At 46.9% G+C, this 25,592-nt stretch overlaps 1 protein-coding gene across 2 annotated transcripts in view; it reads left to right on the top strand.

Annotated features, from left to right (window-relative positions):
• Positions 1-25,592, top strand: part of FIBCD1 (fibrinogen C domain containing 1) — a 1,178,447-nt gene that overhangs the window by 57,325 nt on the left and 1,095,530 nt on the right. Inside the window, exon 2 of one of the 2 annotated variants that reach the window (XM_069609275.1) lies at positions 5,690-5,761. In XM_069609275.1, coding sequence (XP_069465376.1) covers positions 5,690-5,761 — 72 coding nt within the window. Of the gene's footprint in view, positions 1-5,677; positions 5,762-25,592 lie in introns of both variants that reach the window. The other variant, XM_069609274.1, reaches the window with a different exon arrangement.

Raw genomic sequence — 25,592 nt, 5'->3', positions numbered from 1 at the left:
AAATATGTTTGCCCTCCTCTACTGCCTGTTAAGATATCGCTGCTCCCAGCATTTGAAGGGTTAACCCCCACCACCGAAATGTAGGTTTCATTGTACCCCTGAACTCAAGCACACACACAATTCACTATGGACACACATGCACACACAGCCACCCATACATTTAACTGTGTACCCTTTCACCCTACTCTCACACAGGCAGCCACCTATACATTTAACTGTGCACCCTTTCACCATACACCCACACATGCAGCCACCTATACATTTAAGTGTGCACCCTTTCACCATACACCCACACATGCAGCCACCTATACATTTAAGTGTGCACCCTGTCCCCATACACTCACATAGGCAGCCACCTATACATGTAAATGTGCACCCTTTCACCATACACTCATGCACCAAGCCACCTATACATTTAAGTGTACACCCGTTCACCATACAGGCACACCCAGGTAGCCACCCATACACCATGCACTCACCCACTCATTCATGCACATTCCATTATATACACACACACACTTACATGCACGCACACACATTTAAAGAAAATAAACGTTCTTACCTATAATCCGTTGGTCCAGAGAACAAGGCCTTCAGCTTCCTGCAGCAGCCAGGAATGCGTGTTCCTGTTATTTGCAGAGGATCTTGCAGTCTTTTTAGAATAGTTCTTTTACAGCACGTATAATACCTTCTAGGGGTGAGCCGGGGTTTGAACCTATTTTGCTATGTGTTGTTGTGTTTCCATGCTTCCAGGATAAACGAGTTGCCCCTGAGCTATCCTCCCGGCCTTCCATGTCATAGGATGAGGGGGAACCCTCAGACTTAAAAAATAAAGAGTTTCTTTTTCTAGTCACTCTTCCTTCATAAATACATGATTTCCATTACGCAGTAACAGAACTAATTTCTTTATGAAGGCAGAGTGACTTCAAAAAGAAACAATTTATTTTTTTGTCAACTTTGTTAACATTTTATTTATTTTTTTAAGCCAGAGGGGGCTCCCTCCTAGGGCATGTGCTAGCGGGGCTGCGGGGCCCCCCGCTAAACCAATGACCTCAGCGGTAGTCATGGAAGCAGACTTAGAAGAATGAAACGTTGCCTCACATACATTTAACATAAGATTGTCTGGGCCTTTCATTAGACTTCCAAAAGTTAACGCATGACTGACTGAGCCCTAGCCTGCTGGGCCTTTCATAGGTAGATGCCCACCTTAAACTCCCTATATTGTCCTACTATAAACCTCAATGGTGCTTATTTTACCAGTGCCCGAATGATGAAAAGCTGGCCCACGCATGCCTGACATCTAATTGTGAAATTGCATAATAACCCACTTCAACTGTGCTTAATTTACCAACTTTTGAAGGAATATATGGTACATTCTCATATTTCCTCTCCTTCCCCCAGAAGCTCACTGTCTCTAGAGCTCTGGTTCTCTCTCGGCTGGACTACTACAACAGCCTTTTTTTAAAATCTGCCAGCCTCTGCTCTCTGTCCTCTGCAACTCATCCAGAACAGGACTGCAAGACTTGTCCTAGCCTAAAGCCCGGGGATCATGTCTCTCCAGCACTAAAATCCCTCCATTGTCTCTCAGTGGCTGCAAGGATCAAATGCAAGACCCACTACATTGTCCACAAGGCCTTTGGGGGCCTCGGACCAATATATCTTTCTCTTCTGAAGTTTCTTACTCAAGCCCTTCATTCTCTTCTGAAGTTTCTCCCTACTCAAGCCTTCATTCTCTTCTGAAGTTTCTCCCTACTCAAGCCTTCATTCTCTTCTGAAGTTTCTCCCTACTCAAGCCCTTCATTCTCTTCTGAAGTTTCTCCCTACTCAAGCCCTTCATTCTCTTCTGAAGTTTCTCCCTACTCAAGCCCTTCATTCTCTTCTGAAGTTTCTCCCTACTCAAGCCCTTCATTCTCTTCTGAAGTTTCTCCCTACTCAAGCCTTCATTCTCTTCTGAAGTTTCTCCCTACTCAAGCCTTCATTCTCTTCTGAAGTTTCTCCCTACTCAAGCCCTTCATTCTCTTCTGAAGTTTCTCCCTACTCAAGCCCTTCATTCTCTTCTGAAGTTTCTCCCTACTCAAGCCCTTCATTCTCTTCTGAAGTTTCTCCCTACTCAAGCCCTTCATTCTCTTCTGAAGTTTCTCCCTACTCAAGCCTTCATTCTCTTCTGAAGTTTCTGCCTACTCAAGCCTTCATTCTCTTCTGAAGTTTCTTCCTACTCAAGCCCTTCATTCTCTTCTGAAGTTTCTCCCTACTCAAGCCCTTCATTCTCTTCTGAAGTTTCTCCCTACTCAAGCCTTCATTCTCTTCTGAAGTTTCTCCCTACTCAAGCCCTTCATTCTCTTCTGAAGTTTCTCCCTACTCAAGCCCTTCATTCTCTTCTGAAGTTTCTCCCTACTCAAGCCTTCATTCTCTTCTGAAGTTTCTCCCTACTCAAGCCCTTCATTCTCTTCTGAAGTTTCTCCCTACTCAAGCCTTCATTCTCTTCTGAAGTTTCTCCCTACTCAAGCCCTTCATTCTCTTCTGAAGTTTCTCCCTACTCAAGCCTTCATTCTCTTCTGAAGTTTCTCCCTACTCAAGCCTTCATTCTCTTCTGAAGTTTCTCCCTACTCAAGCCCTTCATTCTCTTCTGAAGTTTCTCCCTACTCAAGCCTTCATTCTCTTCTGAAGTTTCTCCCTACTCAAGCCCTTCATTCTCTTCTGAAGTTTCTCCCTACTCAAGCCCTTCATTCTCTTCTGAAGTTTCTCCCTACTTAAGCCTTCATTCTCTTCTGAAGTTTCTCCCTACTCAAGCCCTTCATTCTCTTCTGAAGTTTCTCCCTACTCAAGCCTTCATTCTCTTCTGAAGTTTCTCCCTACTCAAGCCCTTCATTCTCTTCTGAAGTTTCTCCCTACTCAAGCCCTTCATTCTCTTCTGAAGTTTCTCCCTACTCAAGCCTTCATTCTCTTCTGAAGTTTCTCCCTACTCAAGCCCTTCATTCCTCCACCTCCAACTCCTTGAGGGTCTTTCCAAGCAACAATTTGGGGGAAGATTTCTCTCCTCTGTGAGTACCTCCCTCTGGAACAGCCTCCCTGCCTCTCTGAAACTTGAGGAGAACCTTCTCCAGTTCCTGAAGCATCTCAAGACCTTCCTCTTTGCTTCTGTCTTCTCTCTTCCTCTCCCCTGCTGTTCTCCTGTCTGATACTGCACTGGTCACCTGGCTACCCTCTGAACAACGGGCCCAGGTCCCTGTCTTCCCAGTTTCACACCTGCACTGCCTCCTGGCAACCCTGCACTTAGGTCTGCATCTGCAACCCTACAACCACCCTACCTGCACTTGTTTTCTGCACTGCCACCTGCTGGCGGCACTTCTTGTTTTTTCGATGTTTAATCCTATGTCTTGCACTTGCTCCTCCCCCCCTTCCCCTGGCACTTCTCCCCTGCACTTGCACGATCTCAATATCACTGCGTCTAGTAAGATGGTTTTCTTGTCCCCCTCCCCTGCCTCGTAGCGCCTTGAAAGACTTCTGTATCAGCATAGTATTCAAAAAAATCATATCATACATTGTTCACAGGACTCCATTTCCTCTTTCTGACCCCTCCCCTTCCAGCCCCACCCCAGTTCCAAAACCCACTTGCCCCCCACTCCCTGCTCATCTCAACCTTCATTGTAGCCTTTTGAGTTATTTTTTGTATTTTTTTTTTGTCAAGAATCAACCTGGACCATAACACAATAAAGGGACTAATGGGGATGAACACCTGTTGTTACCCCCAGATTACGTTATCACACAATCGGAACACAGGTTTTCACAATTTACAGTTATTTCACAGTTTCGAGCCTGTTCTACTGAGCAGGAGTCCCTCTTTGAACGGATCACAGACACCGGCGCAAGCGCGTAGAGTATGTCCATGGAAACCAAACCAAGCCTCACATACGAAGACCCTGAGGATCCTGAGACTACCACTCCTGACAGCGATCGGAAAGCACAGGTAAGAGCAGACTGGCATGCAGATTCTATACGCCGGCATGCCTGCCATGATCTCCTTTAGCATCATGAGCAGGGGCGTTGCTAGGGGGGGGCTAAGGGGGCTATAGCCCCTGATCTTTTGGTTGTAGCCCCAGATAGAATCTCAGGAGCTACAGCCAAAAGACTAGCTAGCCCCCAGTCCCAACAGTTCCAACATCAGCTTAGCCCCGGGTCTTTTCCAGACCTAGCAACTCCCCTGATCATGAGTCTGTGGGACTCGGTGCTAAAAACTAACACACTAGATAACTAAATACACACGCAGGTCGTGGGAGAGCTAGCTCTTCAACTACACTGTTCTGTGCCCTGATTCAGAAGTTACTATTTGTTTCAGATCGCACGCGGATGCGGCCATAATCACGCTCCCACCTCATTAACTATCACCACTCCCGGATGCTGATTAAAGCCATACGAGGGTAAGCTTTGATACTCACCCAATAGCGGGACGCGAGATACGCTTTAATAGTCTGGGCACTTTACTTAAAGCACACTGTGTCTCCCCTTGTCCCCACCCCCCTCTTCTCTATGTACCATCTGCAGGTGGGGTGACTATAGGAGTGAATGAAGACAATTTCTCCCACTACAACAGCATGCCATCACATGCTGTGGCCCTGAAGAAAGTGGGAAAGGTTTTGTAACCACTGAAACCGGTTGGCCAATACGTGATCTCTGTGAAAAAAAGATAGCACCAAGGGGCTCTCTTTAATGCAAATAAATGTTTGTGCTACAGCTACTCACTGTCTTTCCCTGGTGGTGAGAGAGTGGGGTGTGAGCGTTAAAATACACCCTACTAGCAAGCCCGTATGTAGAAGGGTCCTGTGCAACACCAATTTAGGACAACCAAAAACTCTTTTTCTTTTCCATTTGAAAGTTTTTTTTATTTTTTATTTAGTAGCCATTAAGGCCCCGTTCTTGTTTTTACAAAAAACCTTGGTACTGTGGAACAAGGGAAAATATCAAAATAGAAATAATTCCACCTGCGAAGCAGACCACACACACTAAGTTAGTGTTTTTTAGAAACTTGTAAGCAAAAAATTCCTGTGAAAGTCTTGGTAACTCGCTAGACATAGGGCAAGTTCCTTCTGCACTATCCCCTGTCCTAGATACGCGATTCACCAGCGCTGGCCAGGGGTAGAAAAACAATAGGGTTTAGTTAGAGATGTTGGAGGGCAAGCTAGAGTGAGGCTACACGCAGGGTAGAAACTGCGAAATAACTGTAAATTGTGAAGCATCAACCTGGACCATATGACCCCATCCGCCCTCCCCCAAATTGCCAGGAGTGCTATGGCTCTTAGCCACTGAACTGTGGACGTGGGTGGAGCCTAGAATAATGCCTTATGGGACTTCAAAGGATGTTCAGGCAGATTTAGCCTGTAAGAAGGAGCTCTTGTTAAAAGTCCTTCGAGGTCTGGTCTTCATGTGACTTACAGGCCATGATTGCAGTTCTGGGCTCAGACCAATATCTTCAAGTGACACAATCAAAGACTTCAACTCCCAGCAAGCACTTCTTCATGTAATCAAAGACAGGGGGGGAACATGGTTTTGTGGAGCGAACACGTCACGCTCTGCCAGAAAAAATGCGTAAGGACAGAAAGTGTTCAATATTTAGTGTCTTTGGTCCACAAAAGAGCCAGGCCTCGTGTTTATAATGAATTCTCTTTGTTCTTCCCTTGAGCTGCCCCTGAAGATGACCAATGAGCGATGGAAGGACGTGGGCGGAGTCTCGCAGCTCGAGGACGTGCAGCAGGAGAAGCCGCAGGTAAGGGAAGCCGGAGGTTGTGGGGGTCAACAAGACGTAATGCCGAATGCTTGGGGGTGAATGTGACTTTGCAGCAAAGATTGAAAGGGGACATCACACTCCGGCATGTGAGATATATATATATATCTATCTATATATATAGGGGCATCGCCAGTGCTTTAAATCGGGTGAGAAATCAAATGGTGGGAAGGTGGGTGCTGTAACGAGGGGTGTGTGACCTAAATGATGGGTGTGGCCCTAAGTGTCCCCAAGACGGAACAATAAAAAAAGTGTCTTTCCTCGGTGTCGTTTTTTTTTGTATTGTCCCGGGCTGGGGATTCGAACCCGGGCCCTGCCGTTTCATAGGTGCTCAATTTAATTTATTCCATCCGGGCTTTATGTCAAGAAGTCTATTGAATGAAACAAAAGAAATCGGACTCTGTGAGGTGAACCCCAGCACGCGACAATACAAAAATGGTTTTCCTCGCTGTCAGGCCCCGTCCTACTTAAAGCCTTGGGTGTCTCCTGTGGCTGCGACAGTATGAACACCATATGGCAGGGAGCACATATTGAAACATGTATTGATCATAGCTGGACCCAGACTCCCAGGTTTGGCAATAAAACACAAAACCCTGGAAGCAACTAAGGTGTCGAGAAAGATGTGAGCAGGGCAGCCAGAGAAACAGGGTCATCTCGTTACTATAGGACTGAGCCTTTCCGATGCAAAGCACGCCTTTCATCTGCTGCAAAGCACGCCTTTCATCTGCTGCAAAGGCTTTCCCGAGGCCTGCTTCTGAACAACCACAGAGCTTTGACCTCCTGTGACCTCTTGAAGGTTGCAGATTTCGCAGCCCAGAATTTAAAAAGTATGCCTTGCTGCCTGACCTCCAAAAAAAGCAAAGTGATTTGGGTGCCTTGGAGTCAGGCACACTAGTGATTGGTGGGTCCAAAATAATGCTAGTTTATTTTAAAAAATCAGATATACAAGTGTTTATAATTGGGTTCATTGTAAGTCTAGATAATTGTGTTTGCTACATGTTCATATGTTAATTACTGATTTAATTTGTCAGGAATGTCACGGGTATTGAACACCCATTCTCAGGACATTTTTGCCCGTTTTTTTATTTTTTGCTTTGTGAGGCGCCTGGTGTGACAGTGTGCTTGCACCTCACACAAAGGGCCTTTAATCACCTTAACCCAATCAGGCCCACCACTTAAGAAGTGAGTACACAGTTGTAAATAAAGCAAGTTTATTGTACAATTATCCAGGGAGCAGTCAGATGGTGTTGTAGGACCAAACTAACTCAAGTCTCAACAAACCACATCAGTTGACATCTTTTATATATTTTTGCAACAGTTAAAACACCCTCAGAAACATTATTGCAATCCACCCCCCAAACATGATTGGACATATAACTCTACAAAGAAACATAATTAATTACTGGCAATAACAGGGTGTAAAGACTGGAGGGGGGTCTGTACTTCTGCTCTCTATATGGTAGAGGAGAGGCACAGAGGACCCCAGCCAAGATTCTCCATTTGGTAAACGTGGGCGAGCAATCAAGGCCTAGCTTCTCAGGAGGTGATGCAGGCTGGTTCTTAAGTACAGTGTAGTCCCCAAGCCCCCACAAAGGAATGTCCACACACTGTATTAGTTACAACACAGTCTTTATATTATTAATATTCAAGGTTATATACACAATCAGAATAACTCACTTTGTGCTCAGTTAATCTACAATGGCAAATGCATACACAGTTCTACGTGGTACCACAATTACTATCAGATTTCATTAAAGTGCATCAACTGTACTTAGTTTAAATGGTACATAAATCAAGTAATAATGTGAACCAACAATAGACCTAGGAGGAAAGCAGTTAGTTAGAACAAATGGCAGAATATTGAGCCCCTATCACCAGGCAAAGTTCTGTATGGGGATCCCCCCTCCTGGGCAACCTATAAATAAAGATATACCATACAAGCCCAGTCCATATATTGTTCACAAGACTCTTATTTCCTTTTAAACAGTTCTACAACCCCAATGTACCTGTAATACTAGAGTTTGACATTGGGTCATCGACGGACCCTTCTTGAGCGGCTCCCTTTAAGGCAGGAGCCACGGATCATGAAGATCCCACGAGGAAAAAGGGTGAACACTGTTGTTACGGCAGCAGCTTTGGTTCTTGCTGTGCTCGTCGACGATCGGTCGAAAACGTCCTGCAAGCTGAGGTGTGTGGTGCAACTCGACAACGAGTGTTTGTTGCGCAAGGAGTCAATGAAGAACTTTGGCCCAGCAAGGGCAACGAGTAGTCTGGCGTCTCTGCGGTCTTTGTGTGGCTGGAAACCCACTGCCGGATTCTCCTTGGTCGTCAGCGGCCTTGACTTTCTCCAGCAGGATGAAAGTGGTCGATGAGGATGAGCAAGGAGTCCTTGTTTAAAAGATCTTAGGCAAGGGAGCACTGCGGCTGCGGTCGTCGACGGTGATGGGCTTCAATGTCAGGGCGCTTCTCTTTGTGATTCCACGGCAGTCCCCGTCTCTAGTCGGCAGCCTTTTAAGGGTCTGACGTCCAGGGAGCTTTGGTAAAGCTCAGCTGGTGCATGATGGTCCCTCGTAGCTCGAGGTGAGGGCGCCTTACCAGGCCCTCTCTTGGATCAATTCCTTAAAGGCACATCAGCTTTCAGATTAGCGAAGGACAGCAGCAGCAGTTCTTCTTCTTCCAGTGGGCTTCAAAGTTAAGCATCAGTTTCAACTTCAGCTTCTGAACGGCATCAGTTTCAATGTCAGTTTCTTTTTCAGATTCTAAATGATTTCGAGTAGTGAGAGGCCCACAGATATACTGTTGATCTCCCATTCATTGTGCTGGTTCGCACTCAGGCAACCAATCACACAGAAGGGCATTCAGGCAGTCAGGCAGCCAATCAGGTGCACGGTGCATTCCAACAATTCTTCTCCACCCAGACACTTGCAACAAGGAATGTGGATTCGGACAAGTACCGCGTCATTCAGCACTCCACACTGCATACATACCAGTTTTGGGCAGAGCTGTCTCAGTCATTGTGTCAAACACCAGATACTAGACACCCATAACACAGAATGCATACTTGTCACACACTCCATTCACCCAGGTCCCACACCAAGGGCGTACCCACAACATACAGTCATTGGGAAGGCTCCAGCCAGTCTGGTCTGGACTTCCTCACAACACCATATATGGAACTTCCACCCAACAGCCAGTCAGGGGGAAGGGACAGAGTCAGGGCTTCCGGGGACTTTGGGAAAAGTAAGGTAGCAGGCGACATAAAGCAAGAGATCACAGGGGCCATCTTGTTTCCTGTCAGGAATCCACTGATTCGAATGACAGGGCCTGGGCATCCCAAAATGGAGGATGTGCAGGGAACCTGTCAATTCAGCACGGAGCTGCCACCGGCCTCTGCCCTGCTCTGTGGGCCTTACACAGGTGCCCAAAACATACACTAGGAGTACAGGGTCGTACTCCCACCCATGGGTGCCATAAGGGTATCCCAAGGGTCTGTACACCAAACCAAATACAGGAAGAGCCGCACCGCCAGGAGTCCCACGTGAACTCCTGTGCGAAAAACATGGCAGAACACACGATAAAAAGCAGTAAAGGACAAGGATACAGAGGCTCTGTCCCTCCGATGCATTTCCAGCATCACACAGGCATAAGCCATTTAAACCCTAACTCTTGATTTGCACATAGGTCACATGAATATTCCCAGCGATGTGAGGAAGGCTAGGGGAATGATTTCTCTTTGAGTTACTGATGCTATCTCATTCACCAGGTCATCAGTCTAAGGGGAAAATTCTAATCTAAATACCCTGCCGCTTTTTCACTCATAGCATATCTGACAATGTAATTGCAACTCCTGGTTACTTATTAGTTTAGCCTTGGGCATTGGCTCACCCTGTGTTTGACTGCTAGCTAAAACAAACCATGAAAACCCCTTCTATCGCACCCCCATTCATCAGGAGATTACCTGCTGCTGTCTGTAATATTGATCAAACCAAAAATCACATGGCCAGTTCCTGCAGCTGCGCTGACAGCGAAGGTTGCGGAGTTACTTATTAACCCCTCCCCTGGCTTCTAAAACCTTGCAGAATCAGTATTCGTACAGCCCAAGCAAGGAATAGGGAATCAAGGGAAAGGTCGACATAGGCCCATACAAGAGATGATATACATACAGCCCAAGCAAGGGAAAGGTCGAAATAGGCCCATACAAGAGATGATATACCTACAGCCCAAGCAAGGGAAAGGGAAGCAAGGGAAAGGTCGACATAGGCCGATACAAGAGATCATATACATACAGCCCAAGCAAGGGAAAGGTCGACATAGGCCGATACAAGAGATGATATACATACAGCCCAAGCAAGGGAAAGGTCGGCATAGGCCCATAAAAGAGATGATCTACATACAGCCCAAGCAAGGGAAAGGTCGAAATAGGCCCATACAAGAGATGATATACATTCAGCCCAAGCAAGGGAAAGATCGACATGGGTCCATACAAGAGATGATTGACATGGGCCCACACAAGAGATGATATACAGATGATATACATACAGCCCAAGCAAGGGAACGATCGGCATAGGCTCATAGTGGTGATGCTGATCCTACAGGCCATCCTTGGGAAAGATCGACATAGGCCCATACAGAAGAAGGTAAACCTACAGGCCAAGCAAGGGAAAGATTGACACAGGCCCATGCTGGAGATGCTCATCCTACAGTCTGGCCGGTGAAAGGGGAATTCAGGCCCATAGAGGAGATGCTACACATATACCCCATCATGGGCAAAGAAAGACCTAGGCCCATACCAAGTGTGCTAAGCCTATAGCCCATGAAAGGGAACTCTAAACATGGAGCCAGAATGGAGGATGCTAAAGCCACGATATATGGGTGAAGCTGTAAATAAAGCCCACTGCAAGCAGTGCTCATCCTGGAGTAGGGGTGTGCTTGCTATGCCTGCTCCCTCTGGTGGAAAGAATGTAAATAATCCCTCACCTGGCCTTGGTTTCCACGTGGTCCTCTGGGTTCACTTGCACAAAGGGGGCAGCGTTTCTGTGGAACATCCCTTTTTTTTCTTCACAGCATGCAAATTAACTAGGCGCAGGTCTGTGATAATCAATGACTATGAGCAGGTGACCTTGTCTCATGGTTGTATTATGTTTGTACCAAACTAAAAGCCTACCTCTTCGCCTCCGAGTTATCCTCTTATCCTACCTCTCATCTGCCTTCTAGCTAAAATGTTCCCTCGCCTCTAACCTGTGCCCCTCACATTATCTGCCGCCACTTTAGCATTTCAGCTAGCATGGTCACATCTGGAGCAGAACTGGCTGAACTGCCTACCTGCACTTACATGCGCCCAGATACTCCAGGGTGTGGCGCGCTTTATAAATAAACAAAACAAACAAATGTCCAATGGTTGTTGACCTTAAACAAGGTATGTCCATTTATGTATTGTCCCCGGTGACTGTTCCATTTACTCCCCTCCACAACCTGGTCAGAATATCCTTCAAATTCACCCCACTGTAAGAAGCTCACTGCTTCCCGTCAAATCTGATTTCTTATCTATTGTAGGTTATTTTGTGATCAAAAGAACATTGTTCCTCCTGTATGCAAATACATAAATAAATATTGTTTCTTGAATTCCTAAAATATAGTTTCAAAACCCAGAGGAGCTAGATGTTATGTTACTTTGAATTTTTCAACTTGTATTTTTTGATTCAGAATTGGGAAAGAAATGTGGGATCATATGCTTTTTGCCCAAGAGAAGGGTTTCTATTTTTGTCGGGTTGGTAAATTATGTGATTTGTGCACTTTTCAAGTATTCTCTGTAAAACAGAGTTCTATTTTATTGCGTTCATGCCACACAGTAGCACATATTTGTATACACTACTGCTAAGATATGTGACTAGGGATCTGCAGTGCAGACTGAACTGAAATCCTGGATTTACCTAAAAACAAATGTGTGTGATCCTGGGCAAATCATTTTTAATTCGTTTTGGCTATTAGGTGATGCAGAAGCATCACCCTCATGTTGAAACTATTACATTTGACTACAGCTAGGAGGGACATAGCATATGAGGAGGGACATACAGCTTGTGGGGCTTGTTTAGTTATTTACCCACCCCGTTGACTGCCCATGGCCATGCTACTATCTGTGGCCATGCCCACCCACTGCCCCACCCAAAACACAGCTTCCTGGAATCTCTTTATGGTAGCTCTCTCAAGCAGTAACATCAAACTCTATCCTGTGCTATTTTTAAGCTGTCTGATGAGAGTTAAGGGATGAACTGTCGCTGTAAATGTGGGACTGGTGTAATACAAACCTTTCAACTGCGTGTGCCTTCGTGCACATCTGTTCCTTTCATTGAAGTCCTGCTAAAAACAAACAGTGACAAAGCCAACAGTTTGGGCTTGTGTGTAGGCATGGCACAGGCATTTGCCACGCACTGCTATCAATCGCCCAGGTAATATTACCATGGACTAACTGCTGCCATTTTATGGCAAAGTAGTACTGTTATGGCAGTGCCTGGTACATGCCTATCACAAGACCACAGCAAAGCAAAAACTGTTGGTTTTGCCAGTGCTTGTTTCAGACCTGTGATTTTCCAGCTAGCGAGTATGCTAGGAAGTTGCACTCCTTTACAGTTAAGAAGGTGGACCCTTCTATGCCCGACCTGAACGTGGCGTGGCTGCTCACTCCCCGTACATTATAATAAAATAGCGCTTCCTGCCAGTCACGCCCAGCTTCGAAGTGCTGTAATCACCCTGTATGCGCTCTTTGTAACAAGCTGGCAGGACAGGCGGGGGTGTGTGCAGGTGAGGGGGCGGTATCATACTGGCGTGGTCACGTTGTACTGGCCGGGTAAAGGCCCCCCTCTGCGTCACTCTGAGGGGAATTAATCCAGGTCCGCTGGCGGCCATAGTTCAGAGCAGTGCATCCTGGGTGACAGGCGGACAGGCCATCCATCCTCCACGAGGGCCTTCTTTGCATTATTGGACGTAAAGCTGTGGCCCTTTTCTGCATTATTCCCGCGGCGCGTGGGGAACAGCGCCTCACCAATCGGCGCCATTTTAGATTCTCTTTCTGGTGCCTCCTTTACAGTGGTGGAAATGGAAAAAAATGTGAAGGGGGATCTCACAAGAGCCGGGCTGGGGGTGGAGTTTGGAAGCAGGGTTCTGAGGAGGTGAAGCTCAGAGGGGGTGGAGCTGCCAGTTGACCTCTACTCAAAGGAAATGTTCAAAATAATAGTTTTAAAATGGTGAGTTGTCTTTCATGCTGCTTTCTTTAATACGCTGGCAAAATATAAAAAGGTGCGCACCTTTTAAACCCTGAAATCTATGGTGCAATATTCCCAGGCAAACAAAATATCCAAATATGAGACATGTGCTTTGATGACAGTGCTGTGTGGTCTTGTGGGTAAGGGTCAACACTGGGAACGGTATCAATCGCAGCAAAACTGCTTTGAGCCAAGGAGTTCATGCACCTGCTGCAGAGGGCGGAGTTAACCGGCAGCTCACAGGCTGCAACTGCGCTAGGATAGCTCATGGGATTCCGGCACCTGTTGTAAACAGGGCTGGAGATACCGCCATGAGTTCTGCCCCCCTCCAGCAACTAACAGGCGCTATTCGTACAGCTCATGTCATGTAAAACGTAAGTATCGTACCTATACTTAATTTTGCATGAAAGTGATGAGTCCTTTATTGGCTATCAGGCAAGAGCGGCGCGCCTGGCCACACACTATACAAAAACTGTAGGGGGCTCAATAGACACATACACTCTCAGCCACTGAGCCCCCTCTGTCCTTGTATTGCGAGGCCTAAATCTTTCATATGCGCGGCGGCGAAACTTTTCTCCCTTTCCCTCCGTTCACTGAACCAAGGGACATTGAGAAATGTGTTTTCATGCGCCACCGCCACCCGGACGGGAGCGCACCCAAAAAGCTCACACAGGGCGTTGTGTAGGATCTTTGCCGGGGCTCTCACACAGGGCGTTGTGTGGGATCTTTGCCGGCCCTCTCACACAGGGCGTTGTGTGGGATCTTTGCCGGGGCTCTCACACAGGGCGTTGTGTGGGATCTTTGCCGGGGCTGAGGCAGAGGCAAGCCGGATACCGAGATCCGGCTAGAGATCAGGCCCTGTTCCAGCAGAGGTATGGGGGGGGCAGGCCCCCCCATAGCCAGTCACTGCCCCCCCTAGAAAGAAGGCCAAGTCAGTGGTGTTATACAGCACTGGTAATCGAGGGAGTGGGGTGTGGATGTCACTCTAAACATTCAGAAGCAACCGCAGAGACATCATTCTGAGAGGCTGGATTTGTTTTCTTGCTCTAGACAATGATTTATGCCCCACAGCTAAAAAAGTACAAATGACAGGGAGATGGAGGACCATTCACACCTCAAAGGGAGGTAGCACACTTATTCAAGCAGGCTTCCTACAGCTATTTTCTCAAACCTAAAATCACAATTTTGGTTTCTGTATTTTAAAGCATGTTTATTTTACGTGGTAATATAGTGGTTTTTCACATCATGCTTAATAAAATGGTTAACTATATCAAACATTAGTACCCAGTGCGCCGATGCCGGAGGATACACTGAACGTGGATTGTCCCAAATCCGAGCCATGCCACAGTGTAATCCTGTGTACGCATTTGAAAGCTTCCTCACTCACCTCTCCGCTCATTACTACGGATCAACTTGGCCCAAAATGGCACCCTGTTGATCCGTAATAATAAAGCAGTACACGCGTTCTAGTCTTTGTAGAACTAATGCGTACTGCAGCGCCGCTTTTTTTAACTGGCAAAACAAAAGGCGATTGAAAAAAATAACAACGCCTTAGTATCCCGGGCTAAAAACCCTGAAATACTAATGGGAACAAGCCCCTCACCGGTGGGCCATTACTGCCTAATGGTAATGCCCCCGGGACCTCAGTTAAGGCCCTCGCTACACTCGGGCCTATAACTGTGGGCCGCACGGGCATTACCTTAAGTGGTAATGGCCCGTCGGCTCAGGGCTTATTGACACAATAAATGACAGGCAAAGTTGCTTGAACACAGATTTCTGCAACAGGTGCGTCAACTGACTGGGCGTCCTTACAAATTACATTCAAAGTATATATTCTGCTGCATTAACTGCTTGAGTATAAGTTAAAAGATAAGGTTGGTAGTAACAAAAATGAAATTCTGGAGGGGAGAATGTAGTCAAAGTGATAAATGCAAGGCATTGAATTAAACATCACCACTACCGTTGCTCTGCGCAATATTCCATGCCAAAATTCTGTAGTATGTCTGTGCGATTAGAGTAGGGGACAAGCCATTAGCAAATTATTTTTGGTGCTGCCACCAAACTGTGCAGTTCAATCTCAATTGCTAGGCCGTGTTCCATCTGCACTGGAACACAAGCAACCATATGAATTCGTAGGCACTGTGGGCTAGCGGTTTGGGAAGGGCTTCTGACATTTGTGACAGGGCCAAGGCTGATATGCAAACAATGGTATGGAAGGATGGCCAGAACAATGACGGTGGTTCTTATTGATTCAGAGACTTTTTACCTATTAGGTACAACCAGAACGCATGCTGTGGAACACAGATAGGATGGCAATAAAATGTGAGGAGAAACGCACATCCTATGGGTGTGTCTGGTCATTTACCCACCTAATGACTATCGATGGCTATGTTAATGCCTCACCACCAAAGCCTAACCTTTCTAGAACTCTTTGAGCAAGCTCTGTCACAAAGAAACACAAAACGTGTTGCTGTATAGGGCCTCTAAGCATTCTTTTGAGTGTTTAATTACTTAATTGCCTCTGTACATGAGCTCCTGGTGTAGAACAATTCTCTTAATGTGTGTCTTCAGCCGTTTGATTTAATAAGCAATTTCTGCCTCTCTGACTAGCACTGACGTCCTGTCTTAGACAAGAAAAAGCAACGCCAGCGGTTTTGGCTTGTGCATCGGTATTAGCAGACATTTGCCAGGCAATGCCATCATATGCCCAGTTACTGGCACCATTTTCCAGCTGTTCCCTTCTTATGGCCAGGTGGTACCCTTATGGCAGTGCCTGGCAAATGCCTATCCATTCCTAATGAAAAGCCCAAGCTGTTCGCTTTGCCAATGCTTGTTGGCTTCCGTTTGTCTCCCTAAGTTAATGTGTATATGCCCAGATGTGGGTTCTTGCTTGCTATGCCCAGGGAATCAAGCTGCACCTCACTGAGCTGGCCCAACAAGGCCCTACCTGAAAATGATAAGGCTAGGTTGGCAAGCATTGACCGGTTTCAGATCTTCTAATGCGTACTTACCAGTGGGGCTCACACCTAAATAGAATGTATCTTTGTTTGGAAGCCTTGTCTACTCTGACAGAATGTTTCATGGTTCAAACTGATAAGTACTGACTTGATAACCTCATTCTGTTTGAGTAACTTTACAGAGTTTGCATGCAAACACAATATGTGTGTTGTGGAATTTGTTTGGAAAGTAGGATGTAAATCCTGGGCGCTGGGTGTTTAGGCAGTGCTGGAAAAGAAACATGAACACTCGTAAAATAACAAAAAAGAAGAGCATTTTCCATAATGTTGCGGGCAAAGTATAAAAGGTGCACATATTTTATAACTAAAAAGCTGTATTTAAATATTTTCTAACGAGTACAATCAGAGGTGGATTTAAAATTTGAACAAGGGAGAAATGCCAATGCCCACTCCCCCCACCCCCACCCCCGCCCCCGCCTAGCAGTGCAGGATTTGCATGATTTGACAGGTGAAGTTGGAGAGCAGACTAGACTTAACAAGGTCCCCCTGCCAAACCCGATTGGTATTCCACAAGCATGCATTTTTACATTTGCAGAAAACAAATAGATTCCTATGGGACCTGCCTGACTTTTACACATAGAAAAAGCAGCCAGAGTCCAAAGGAATCCATTGTGGATGGCTCCCAGAATCCTTAATTGTGGAAGTGATTTATACTTTTCCAGACAGCAAAGGTGATTTTTGCCTGTGTTTTACTCTTTACTTTTCCACTACTTGGTGGAAACAATTTAAATGAATGAATGGCCCCATTTGCAAAAAAAAAGTGCAAAAAGGAGAATTCTGATCTGTGCAATTTAGGATTCAAAACAAAATGCCCCCTTAATCCTTTCAACATGTTTCATCATAAATGATGAATACATTGTCAGGTTGATTTATCATGTGACTTGTGCATTTTTAAAGTAATCTGTATACAATTTAGTATTATTTTAAGTATTCAAAGCCAAACCTCAACACATATTTATACCATGTGGAGCTCAGAAGATGTGTGATCAAGTGTCTAAATTTCAGGCTATGCTCAAATGATGGCTTTACCACTTGACCAAAGTGTGTGATCCTGGGCATATTTTTTAATTTCATTATGCCTTACCTGTTAAAATGAAGTGCCCCTAGAAGTGATTCAGTTTGCATTATAAGCTAATCCAAAAAGCCTCACTCATGGTTTAATAGATGGGCAGCACAGGGATTGGGACACACACACACACACATCTAACTTTGAAAGTATCCGTGCCACATTTATTGAACCCAATTGTGTCATTCAATAGCAAATCAAAGTAAACATATCAAACAAAGAGTCATCATGGACAATTGCATATTATAACCAGTATGTTAACAGTATGTACCAGGCAGTGATGTACAGGGGTACGCCCCACCAGGAGCAATACCAGGAGGCCGCAAACCCCTCAACCAGCACTGTCTGCCTCCTGATGCAGCACTTACAGCCCTAGCACTCCCTTGCACTCTCAACTCAATTAAAATGTTCTGCAAAAATGTAACAAAAAATAAAATGTGTTTAAAATGTAATTTTTTACATGAACCATTGATGGGAGACATTCAAAATTGGACTACTGTAGGGGTTCCCTTGTAAAGGAGGGAGAGGGAGGTTGTGGAATGGGTGGCTGAAGAGAGGATTGTATACATGTGTATGTTATTGGAGGATATGTTGTTGTGCTCAAAATATTGTTAAGATCAACAAGACTACCTGTATTGATTGGACATGGTATGTTCTGTTCTTGAAATGTAAAGAAGTTTGAAATTGTTTTAATTTTGTAGGGAACAACATCTTCAATTCCTTGCTTCAGTATTCTGGGTTGGGGGGGTCTATCTTTCACAACAAGATGGAGGGACCACAATCGTCTCCTCCGGGGCCTTCTGGGAGAAGCCACAGTGCTCAGGAAGGTATTGTTGGGCGGACAGCATCTGAGATGGTGCAAAGACTGGGGGCCGCACTGCTGAGCCCTCTCAGAGGAGGAGGCATCACCCTCAATTCTCCCAAGCCAGTCCAGGAAGGGCATGCTGGCTGCTGGGGTGAATAGGTGGCAGGGGAGGTAAATGTGAATGGTGGTTGGGGCAGCTGAAGGAAGGTGACTGGGCGGTGAAAGGTGAAGGAGGATCAGATGTAACAGAAAGGGGAGAGCAGATGGGAAGGGAAGATTGGTAGATTGATGTTGCAACACTATTTTCCTTGCTTCTCTTTTGCTGTGTACAGTTTTTTATAGAGGGGTGCAAATGTATTTTTGAAGATCTGGGAAGACATTATTTGCTGGATCACGGATCTGGGAAATCTGGATCAATGCCAGCACTTTTTTTTAGGGTACTCCTAGACCCACACCCAATGGAAGGTGGCCTCCCCGATCACAACCCTGGCCCACCCAGATGAAAATTCCTGGAGCCGTGCCTGGATCTGATGCCGGATAACTCCAGCTGCCAGGCCTTTAAAAAGTGGCATAGTCCACAGCTGCAGTCTCTGATCCCCCTTCACCTGGGCTCGATAACTCCAGCTGCCAGGACTTTAAAAGGTGGCATAGCTGGCAGCTACAGTCTCTGGTCCCCCTTCACCTGGGCTGGATAACTCCAGCTGCCTGGGCTTTAAAAGGTGGCATAGCTGGCAGCTGCAGTCTCTGATCCCTTGTCTCCGAGGCCGGCTAACGCTGGCCTGTAGGCCTTTAATAGGCGGTATAGCCCGCACCGTCAGGCTATAGCGCTGCTTAATCAATTACCACTGGCTGACAGGTCCCATTTTACCATCTTCCATTGCAAGTGTCAATCCCTCTCTCAACCGATCACCTGTAACATAACAAGGCTCTGAAGTGGCAGGTGGGTAAAGGGGTGCTCTGGAACCTCCACTCATGGACACGAGCTGCACTTCAAGGCTTGTGAGAGGCAATAACCTGTGGTTCCTAGAAACAGCTTCTAGAAGCTTGAGAACTGCAGGTATTAACACAACACCGTATACAATTAGGACCGTATGGCGCATACAATGGTTCCTTTCAGCTCCATCACGCCAATGACTTCAAAGAGCTCGAATCCGGCCTTGATTGTTGAGTCGTTTTTGGAGCACTGTGAGCCGTTTGTGTCACTTTTAAAGTGACGCTGCTTTTAGATGGTGACATCTTTCTGGCGTCATCATCGAGGCAACGTTAAGAGGCTGCCAACTGGGCTTGTGCAGGTCAACACCCTCTGGGTATGCCTTGGCAGAAAAGAGGGTGGGTGGGCGAGAAAGATACCAAGGGCGGAGGGGGGCGGGGTAGGAAGGAGAGAGCGTAAGGGGAGGTAGAAGGGTGTGGGGGGAGAGAGAGAGAGAGAGAGAGAGACTAACTCTGACAGATAAGTGAGAGAAGACCATGAAGTAAGGGCGTGCGTGCATTAGAGAGCCATAGAGAGGGACAGGTGTTGGGGAAGAATTGAAGAGAGCGAAAGAGAAGAGGCTCAAAGAATAAAAGACACGATGGAGGACAAGACAAGGGAGGAAAGTGTGTTGTCGAATAGCAGAGAGACAGAGAGGAAAGGTGGCATAGCTGGCAGCGGCAGTCTCTGATCCCCCTTCACCTGGGCTGGATAACTCCAGCTTCCAGGGCTTTAAAAGCTGGCATAGTCCACAGCTGCAGTCTAGAGAGAAGAAGAGAAAAAAAAGGGGGAAAGATTGAGCGTGAGAGAGGGAGCAAAAGTGAGGAGGAAACTCCAGGTCATAGCACTTACAGAAAGAAGCGCTTACAGTAAAGGCGTGCAATCTCTGTGCCATTGGAGGGGCTAGACGCACTACTATTAAAAAGCCAAGGACGCCCAAAACTCGAACAATCTGCGCGTTGCACAGAACGAGCCGCAGTCCACGAGACCCGGCAGGACGCTAGGCCGCGTTTATTTTGGCACAAGCCTTTTGGCACCGGCCATTTTGGGGCACCCCTTTGCCCGCAGAGCCCCTTTCGGCGCCTCCAGAGTGGGGCGAAAGACAATTCGGCGCCGGTGATTTGGCACGAGGGTCGTTTGGATGAGGCTGACATTTCAGTGGCGTCCAAACGCCCTCAAGCAAAAGCACAGTGCATTTAACCCGCTGGTATCATGAGGCACGTGAGCCACGTGAGAATGGCTTTTTAAAATGTCAATGAATTTCTGTTCGTTGCGATTTGTATGCACCCAGTTGCACTGCGACATTGCACGTCCGTTTATGAATACCCACTTTCTGCAAACACATGAACGCGTATCCTTGATTTTTTGCTCCCAGAACGTAGAGTTTCGATCTGTGTGTAGGTCAGCGTCCTCGCCGTGGCTTCTGTGCGCTATAGCAACATACTTCAGTCAGGGGAGCAGGGCAGGTTTATCAGCAAGGTCATTCAGTAAGTGAAGTCGCTGCAACCTCCTGCTGTGACCGAGCAAGCATGCCAACACATTGGCAGTCGTTTGCAACAATAATTGATTATTCCTGCTGCGCTATGTTGACATCTTTACCACTCTGTGCGCGGGGGTCAGATTAAGTAACGACTCTGTTATTGCACGGCTACCGAGTGGGAGCCATCTTAATTCACGTGCTGTGTGGTGTGCACGGTGTCATTGAGATGCGGCGGGAAACGCCGCCCTCTAGGAAGAGGAAAAGCAAACCCAGAAGGGCTTTCAGAGCGATGCCCGCTGATCTGCTCTTGTAACAGCAAGCTGGCGTCATAATAAGTGTCTCTCTGGCAAAGTGAAAGCCCCAAAGGGTTTTGCATTGTCACCCCAAGTGGGACGGGTATGCCCAGACGTGGGTCCCGTGCCTGCTGGGCCTAGAGATCCAAGCTACTCCTCACTGATGAAGCCCAACAAGGCCAAAACACGTCTGGGGATGCTTGTGCTCTGTGCAGAAGGGAAGTGACCTAGCAGTTAACTGCCCCTTTTGGGGTGGGGCGAAGCCTGATTTGCATATGGTCTTTCCCCTTGTGTAATGGCTTGACAGGCGAAGAACAATGGTCTGGAGGGTTGCCCAGAGCAATGCCAGAGGCTAGGATTAATTCCTGACCTTCCAGCCATCACCCCTTTTGTCTTGGTTTATCACCCCCAAAGGGCAAACACAGACCAGTATGCACCAAAACCTATTCGCACCTAGGTGGTCGCTGTACCCTCTTGGCCGCAGATAACAGGATGTGCCGGAATGGGCCCTGCAGCAAAACAGCTGCGCTAGAATGTCCGGCACCTAATTGGTAACGCCTAAACGTCCTGCTCGACTGCAGGGTTTAACACGTTGCAGATTTGGAGTCAACCTGACACGAGACGTGCGTGCTACAAACTTCCAGTTCCCAGCATACAATTGCACGCAAAAACACCCACAAACACAAACCCTCGAAAGAGTAAACAGACCCACATACAGGCACCGCGATACACCGAGGCAATCCATCTGAACACAAACGCTTATGCAGAAAATCACACAATCGGGTATGAATAGCTACTCAATTGAGCAAACACAGCCACAAACATACGCATTCACAAACAGTAACACAAACATGAAAACGTATAAAAGTACGCTTATTAAGGCAATCACTCACACACATAGCTATATATTCACAGACACACACAAACACATTTAAATACAGAGATACTAGCCTTCTGCACAGGAAAATAAACATGCACACACACAGATATAATCACGGAAAAGCGATACACGCACACACAAACCAATGGAAAACCAATGGACAAGGGCAGTCAGCTACCCAAAAAGAAACATCGCTAATACATGCTATGCAACACGCAGCATTACATGGAAAGTTATTGTACAGCGGTCTTGCGTATGACTAACACACAAATACACCCCGGCACAAACTCATACATCGCGGCACACACCATCACATGCAGGTCAGTCACTCGAACATACCTTACAACCGGAGAACAATCTGGGGGGATTCACTACAGCCACGGTAGAGATGGAGTTTCGGGGCGGGAATGCAGCCTCGTTTCTGTCTGTGCAGTCAACGACCCTGCCGAACGGCTGGATTCAAAAGGCAGCCACCAGTGAGAGGCAGCCTTTTATGTCCCCAAGCAACGTGAAGAATGAGAAAATGGTGACCCGGGCTCAGACTCACTTAACGTAGTACTACAAAACGTAACAACGCCGGTCAGAAGATTAAGAAGCAGCATCTCTCCCCCAGGGCAATTATGTCCCGTACAGCTGGCTGCTTCGCCCGCCCCAAGAAACGGGTCTGGGACTGTAGCGTTCTGAAATTGTACCATTACTGCGACAACACTATGTCGCCTGGTACGAAACGGTGCCTTTGCGCAGTCAAAAAATACTGACCCCCATGTAGAGGAGGAGCCAAGTAGCCCCACTCCACCTGCCCCACCTACATTACCTGAGACGTATGAACCGAAGTATGCGACTTATACTGAACAAGTGAACCTGCAAAGAGGAGTGCGCGGGTTCTGTGCAGTACCCATAAGAGTACCTATACCTAAGAGAATATGGGAGCTAAAGTACCCATTGAGGTAACCATACCTGCATCCAAGACAATATGATGGCCATTTGAACGAGATTCCTGAAGAAGCAGAGAAACTAAATGGCAAAGGTGAATGGTGACATCATACAGAGTTGAATTGACACCCATATAGAAAGATGACCAGACCAGAGAGGCAGACGATTTATAAAGAACAAAGAAATAGCAAGGATAAGTGACATCTTGGGATCAAGGTTAAGAAACATATGCCATGAACCTGATGAAGATACTTAGTTTAAATGTGTACAAGTGCAATGAAATGCAAGCAGCAAAGCAATCATGAAGCTAGCTGTAAAAACTGGAGGGTGGTCTCTGTACTCCTGCTCTCTATATGGCAGAGGAGAGGCACAGAGGACCCCAGCCAAGATTCTCTATAGGGTAGCGCTGGTCGAGCAATCAAGGCCTATCTTCTCAGGAGGTGATGCGGGCTAGTTCTTAAGTACAGTGTAGTCCCCAAGCACCCACAAAGAATGTCCGCACACTGTATTAGTTAAAACACAGTCTTTATATAATTAATATTCCAGGTTATGCACAATATCGCAATAACTCACTTTGTACTCAGTTATCTATAATGGCAAATAAACAGTTCTACATGGTACCAAAATTACTATTAGATCTTTGTAAAGTGCATCAACTGTACAGTTAAATGTCACACAAATCAGTTTGTTTTGGAAACCAACAATAGATCTAAGAGGAAAGCAGTTGGTTAGAACAATAGGCAGAATACTGCCCCCGTTTACCTAGACACAGTCCCGAGTGGAGATCCCCCCACCTGGGCAACTTGTGGAATAAAGATATAGCACAAGCCCAGTCCACATATTGTTTACAATAGTTTTTCCAATAGTTAAACAACCCCAAAGTACCCGGTGTTGTGGAGTTCCTCGTCAGGAAATCGACGGCCCTTCTTGAGTGCACTCCCTTTAAGACAGGAGCCACAAGTTGTTGAACGTCCGGCGATGAACACGGTGAACTACGGTGATGAACTGGCAGCTTCATTCCTAGTGGTGCTCGGTGACGGGGAAGCATAAATGTCCTGCAAGGAAGAGCCGTGCGGGGTACCTCGATGTCGATAGTTCTGGACCGCAAAGAGTTTGAAGAACTGTGGCCCAGCAAGGGCGTCGAGTCGTCGGCATCTCTGTGGTTTTTGGGTGGCGGGAACACCGGTGGATGCTCCTTGGTGTGTTGATGGCCTGGCCTTCTCCGGCGGGATAAGGTGGGTGGTGGTGCAGGTGAGAGCGTACTTTGATCAAATGAAGTTCTTAGGCAACGGGAGCATGGCGGCTCTGGTCGGCGACGGCGGTTGTCGACGATGACGTACAACAGTCCGGGCGCTTCTCTTTGGGATTCCGCGGCAGTCCCCGTCTCTGGTTGGCAGCCTGTCTTAGGTCTGTCTACCAGGGAGCTTTGGCAAGGATCAGCTGGTGCACGATGGTCCCTCGTAGCTCGGGAAGAGGGCGCCTTACCTGGTCCTCTCTGGGCCAGTCCTTGGAGACACAGCAGCTTTCAGATTGATGAAGAAGGGCAACAGCAATTCTTCTCTTCCAGCAGGGCGTCAAGGTCAAGCTTCAGTTTCACTCCAGTTACTCCTCAGCTTCCGAACACAAATTCTAGCAGTGAGAGGCCCCCAGATGAACTAGTTGGTCTCCCATTCATTCTGCTGGGTCACACTCAGGCAACCAATCGGTCAGAAGGGCATTCATGCATGCAGGCATCCAATCAGGCACACAGTGCATTCAGGCCATTCACTTCTCTCCAGACACTCACAACAAGTTATATGTATTGGGACAAGTACCCAGCCATTCAACACTCCACACTGCATTCATACCAGTTTCGGGCAGGGCTGTCTCAGTCATTGTGTCAAACACCAGATACTAGACATCCACAACACAGAATGAGTATTCATCACACACTCCATTCACCCAGGTCCCACCCACAGGGTGTTCCCTCAACATACAGTCACTGGGAAGGCTACAGCCAGTCTGGCCTGGACTTCACAACAACACCATATATGGAACTTTCACCCAACAGCCAGTCAGGGGGAAGGGACAGAGTTATAGCTTCCCAGGACTTTGGGAAACAAGGTAACAGGCAATAGAAAGCAAGATGTCACAGGGGCCATCTTGTTTCCTATCAGGAATTAACTGATTCCAATGGCAGGGCCTGGGTATCCCAAAATGGAGGATACTCAGAGCACCTGTCAAATTCAGCATGGAGCTGCCACCAGCCCATACCCTGCTCTCTGAGCCACACACAGGTGCCCTAAAACATACACTAGGGGCATAGGCCTGTACCCCCACCCATGGGTGCCATAAGGGTATCCTATGGGTCTGTACACCAAACCAAAAGAGAGAGCTGCAGTGCCAGGAGTCCCACATGAACTCCTGTGTGGAAATACGACAGAACACATGATGAAAAACAGTAAAGGACAAGGATACGGAGGCCTTGTGCCTCCGATGCATTTCCAGCATCACACTAGCCACATGCTTTTAATAGATTAGACCGCGGCAAGCGCCAACACATACATATATACCTCTATAGATACACATGGACAAGTAAAGGAGGGATGTTTCCACTACGTATGAAGTAGTACTGAACAAAGGCAAGAAGGCCTCATTTTAGTGTCGCAGTTCAGAAAAGCAATTCAATTAAACAGAATACAAATTCAGCTAAGGATTTCACTGAGCCAAGAAAGCCAAGGTCTTATTAAACTGGAGTTGGCTGACATTGGATACAATTAACGTGAAAGAACAGAAGCTTCTGTTCAGAGAGGTCAAGCAAAAACAAAAGACGTCAGAGGACTATTGAAAATAAAATCAAATACACGAAAAAACTCAATTTCATGGTGTCCAGTCACGTGATGGAAGAAGGTTGGACGAATGAGAAGATCACACCTACGCACAGAAGCCAGATAATGCCCATACTCCTTAAAAATTCGCATTGGACATCTGTTGCCCGTGAACTAGCTTTCTGCTGCTGCTGCCACTGCTGCTGGTTGGGATACCAGCTGTCTGCCTTCAGTGACATCATCTCACGGCCTCACGGTCGCTTCCTGGAGGAGGCGGAGCGTCATCACGATCACGTGACAGGT

Source organism: Ambystoma mexicanum, chromosome 8 (genome assembly GCF_040938575.1).
Source record: "Ambystoma mexicanum isolate Mex_15411 chromosome 8, UKY_AmexF1_1, whole genome shotgun sequence".
Taxonomy (NCBI): Eukaryota; Metazoa; Chordata; class Amphibia; order Caudata; family Ambystomatidae; genus Ambystoma; species Ambystoma mexicanum.
This window is presented reverse-complemented; position numbering and strand designations above follow the sequence as displayed.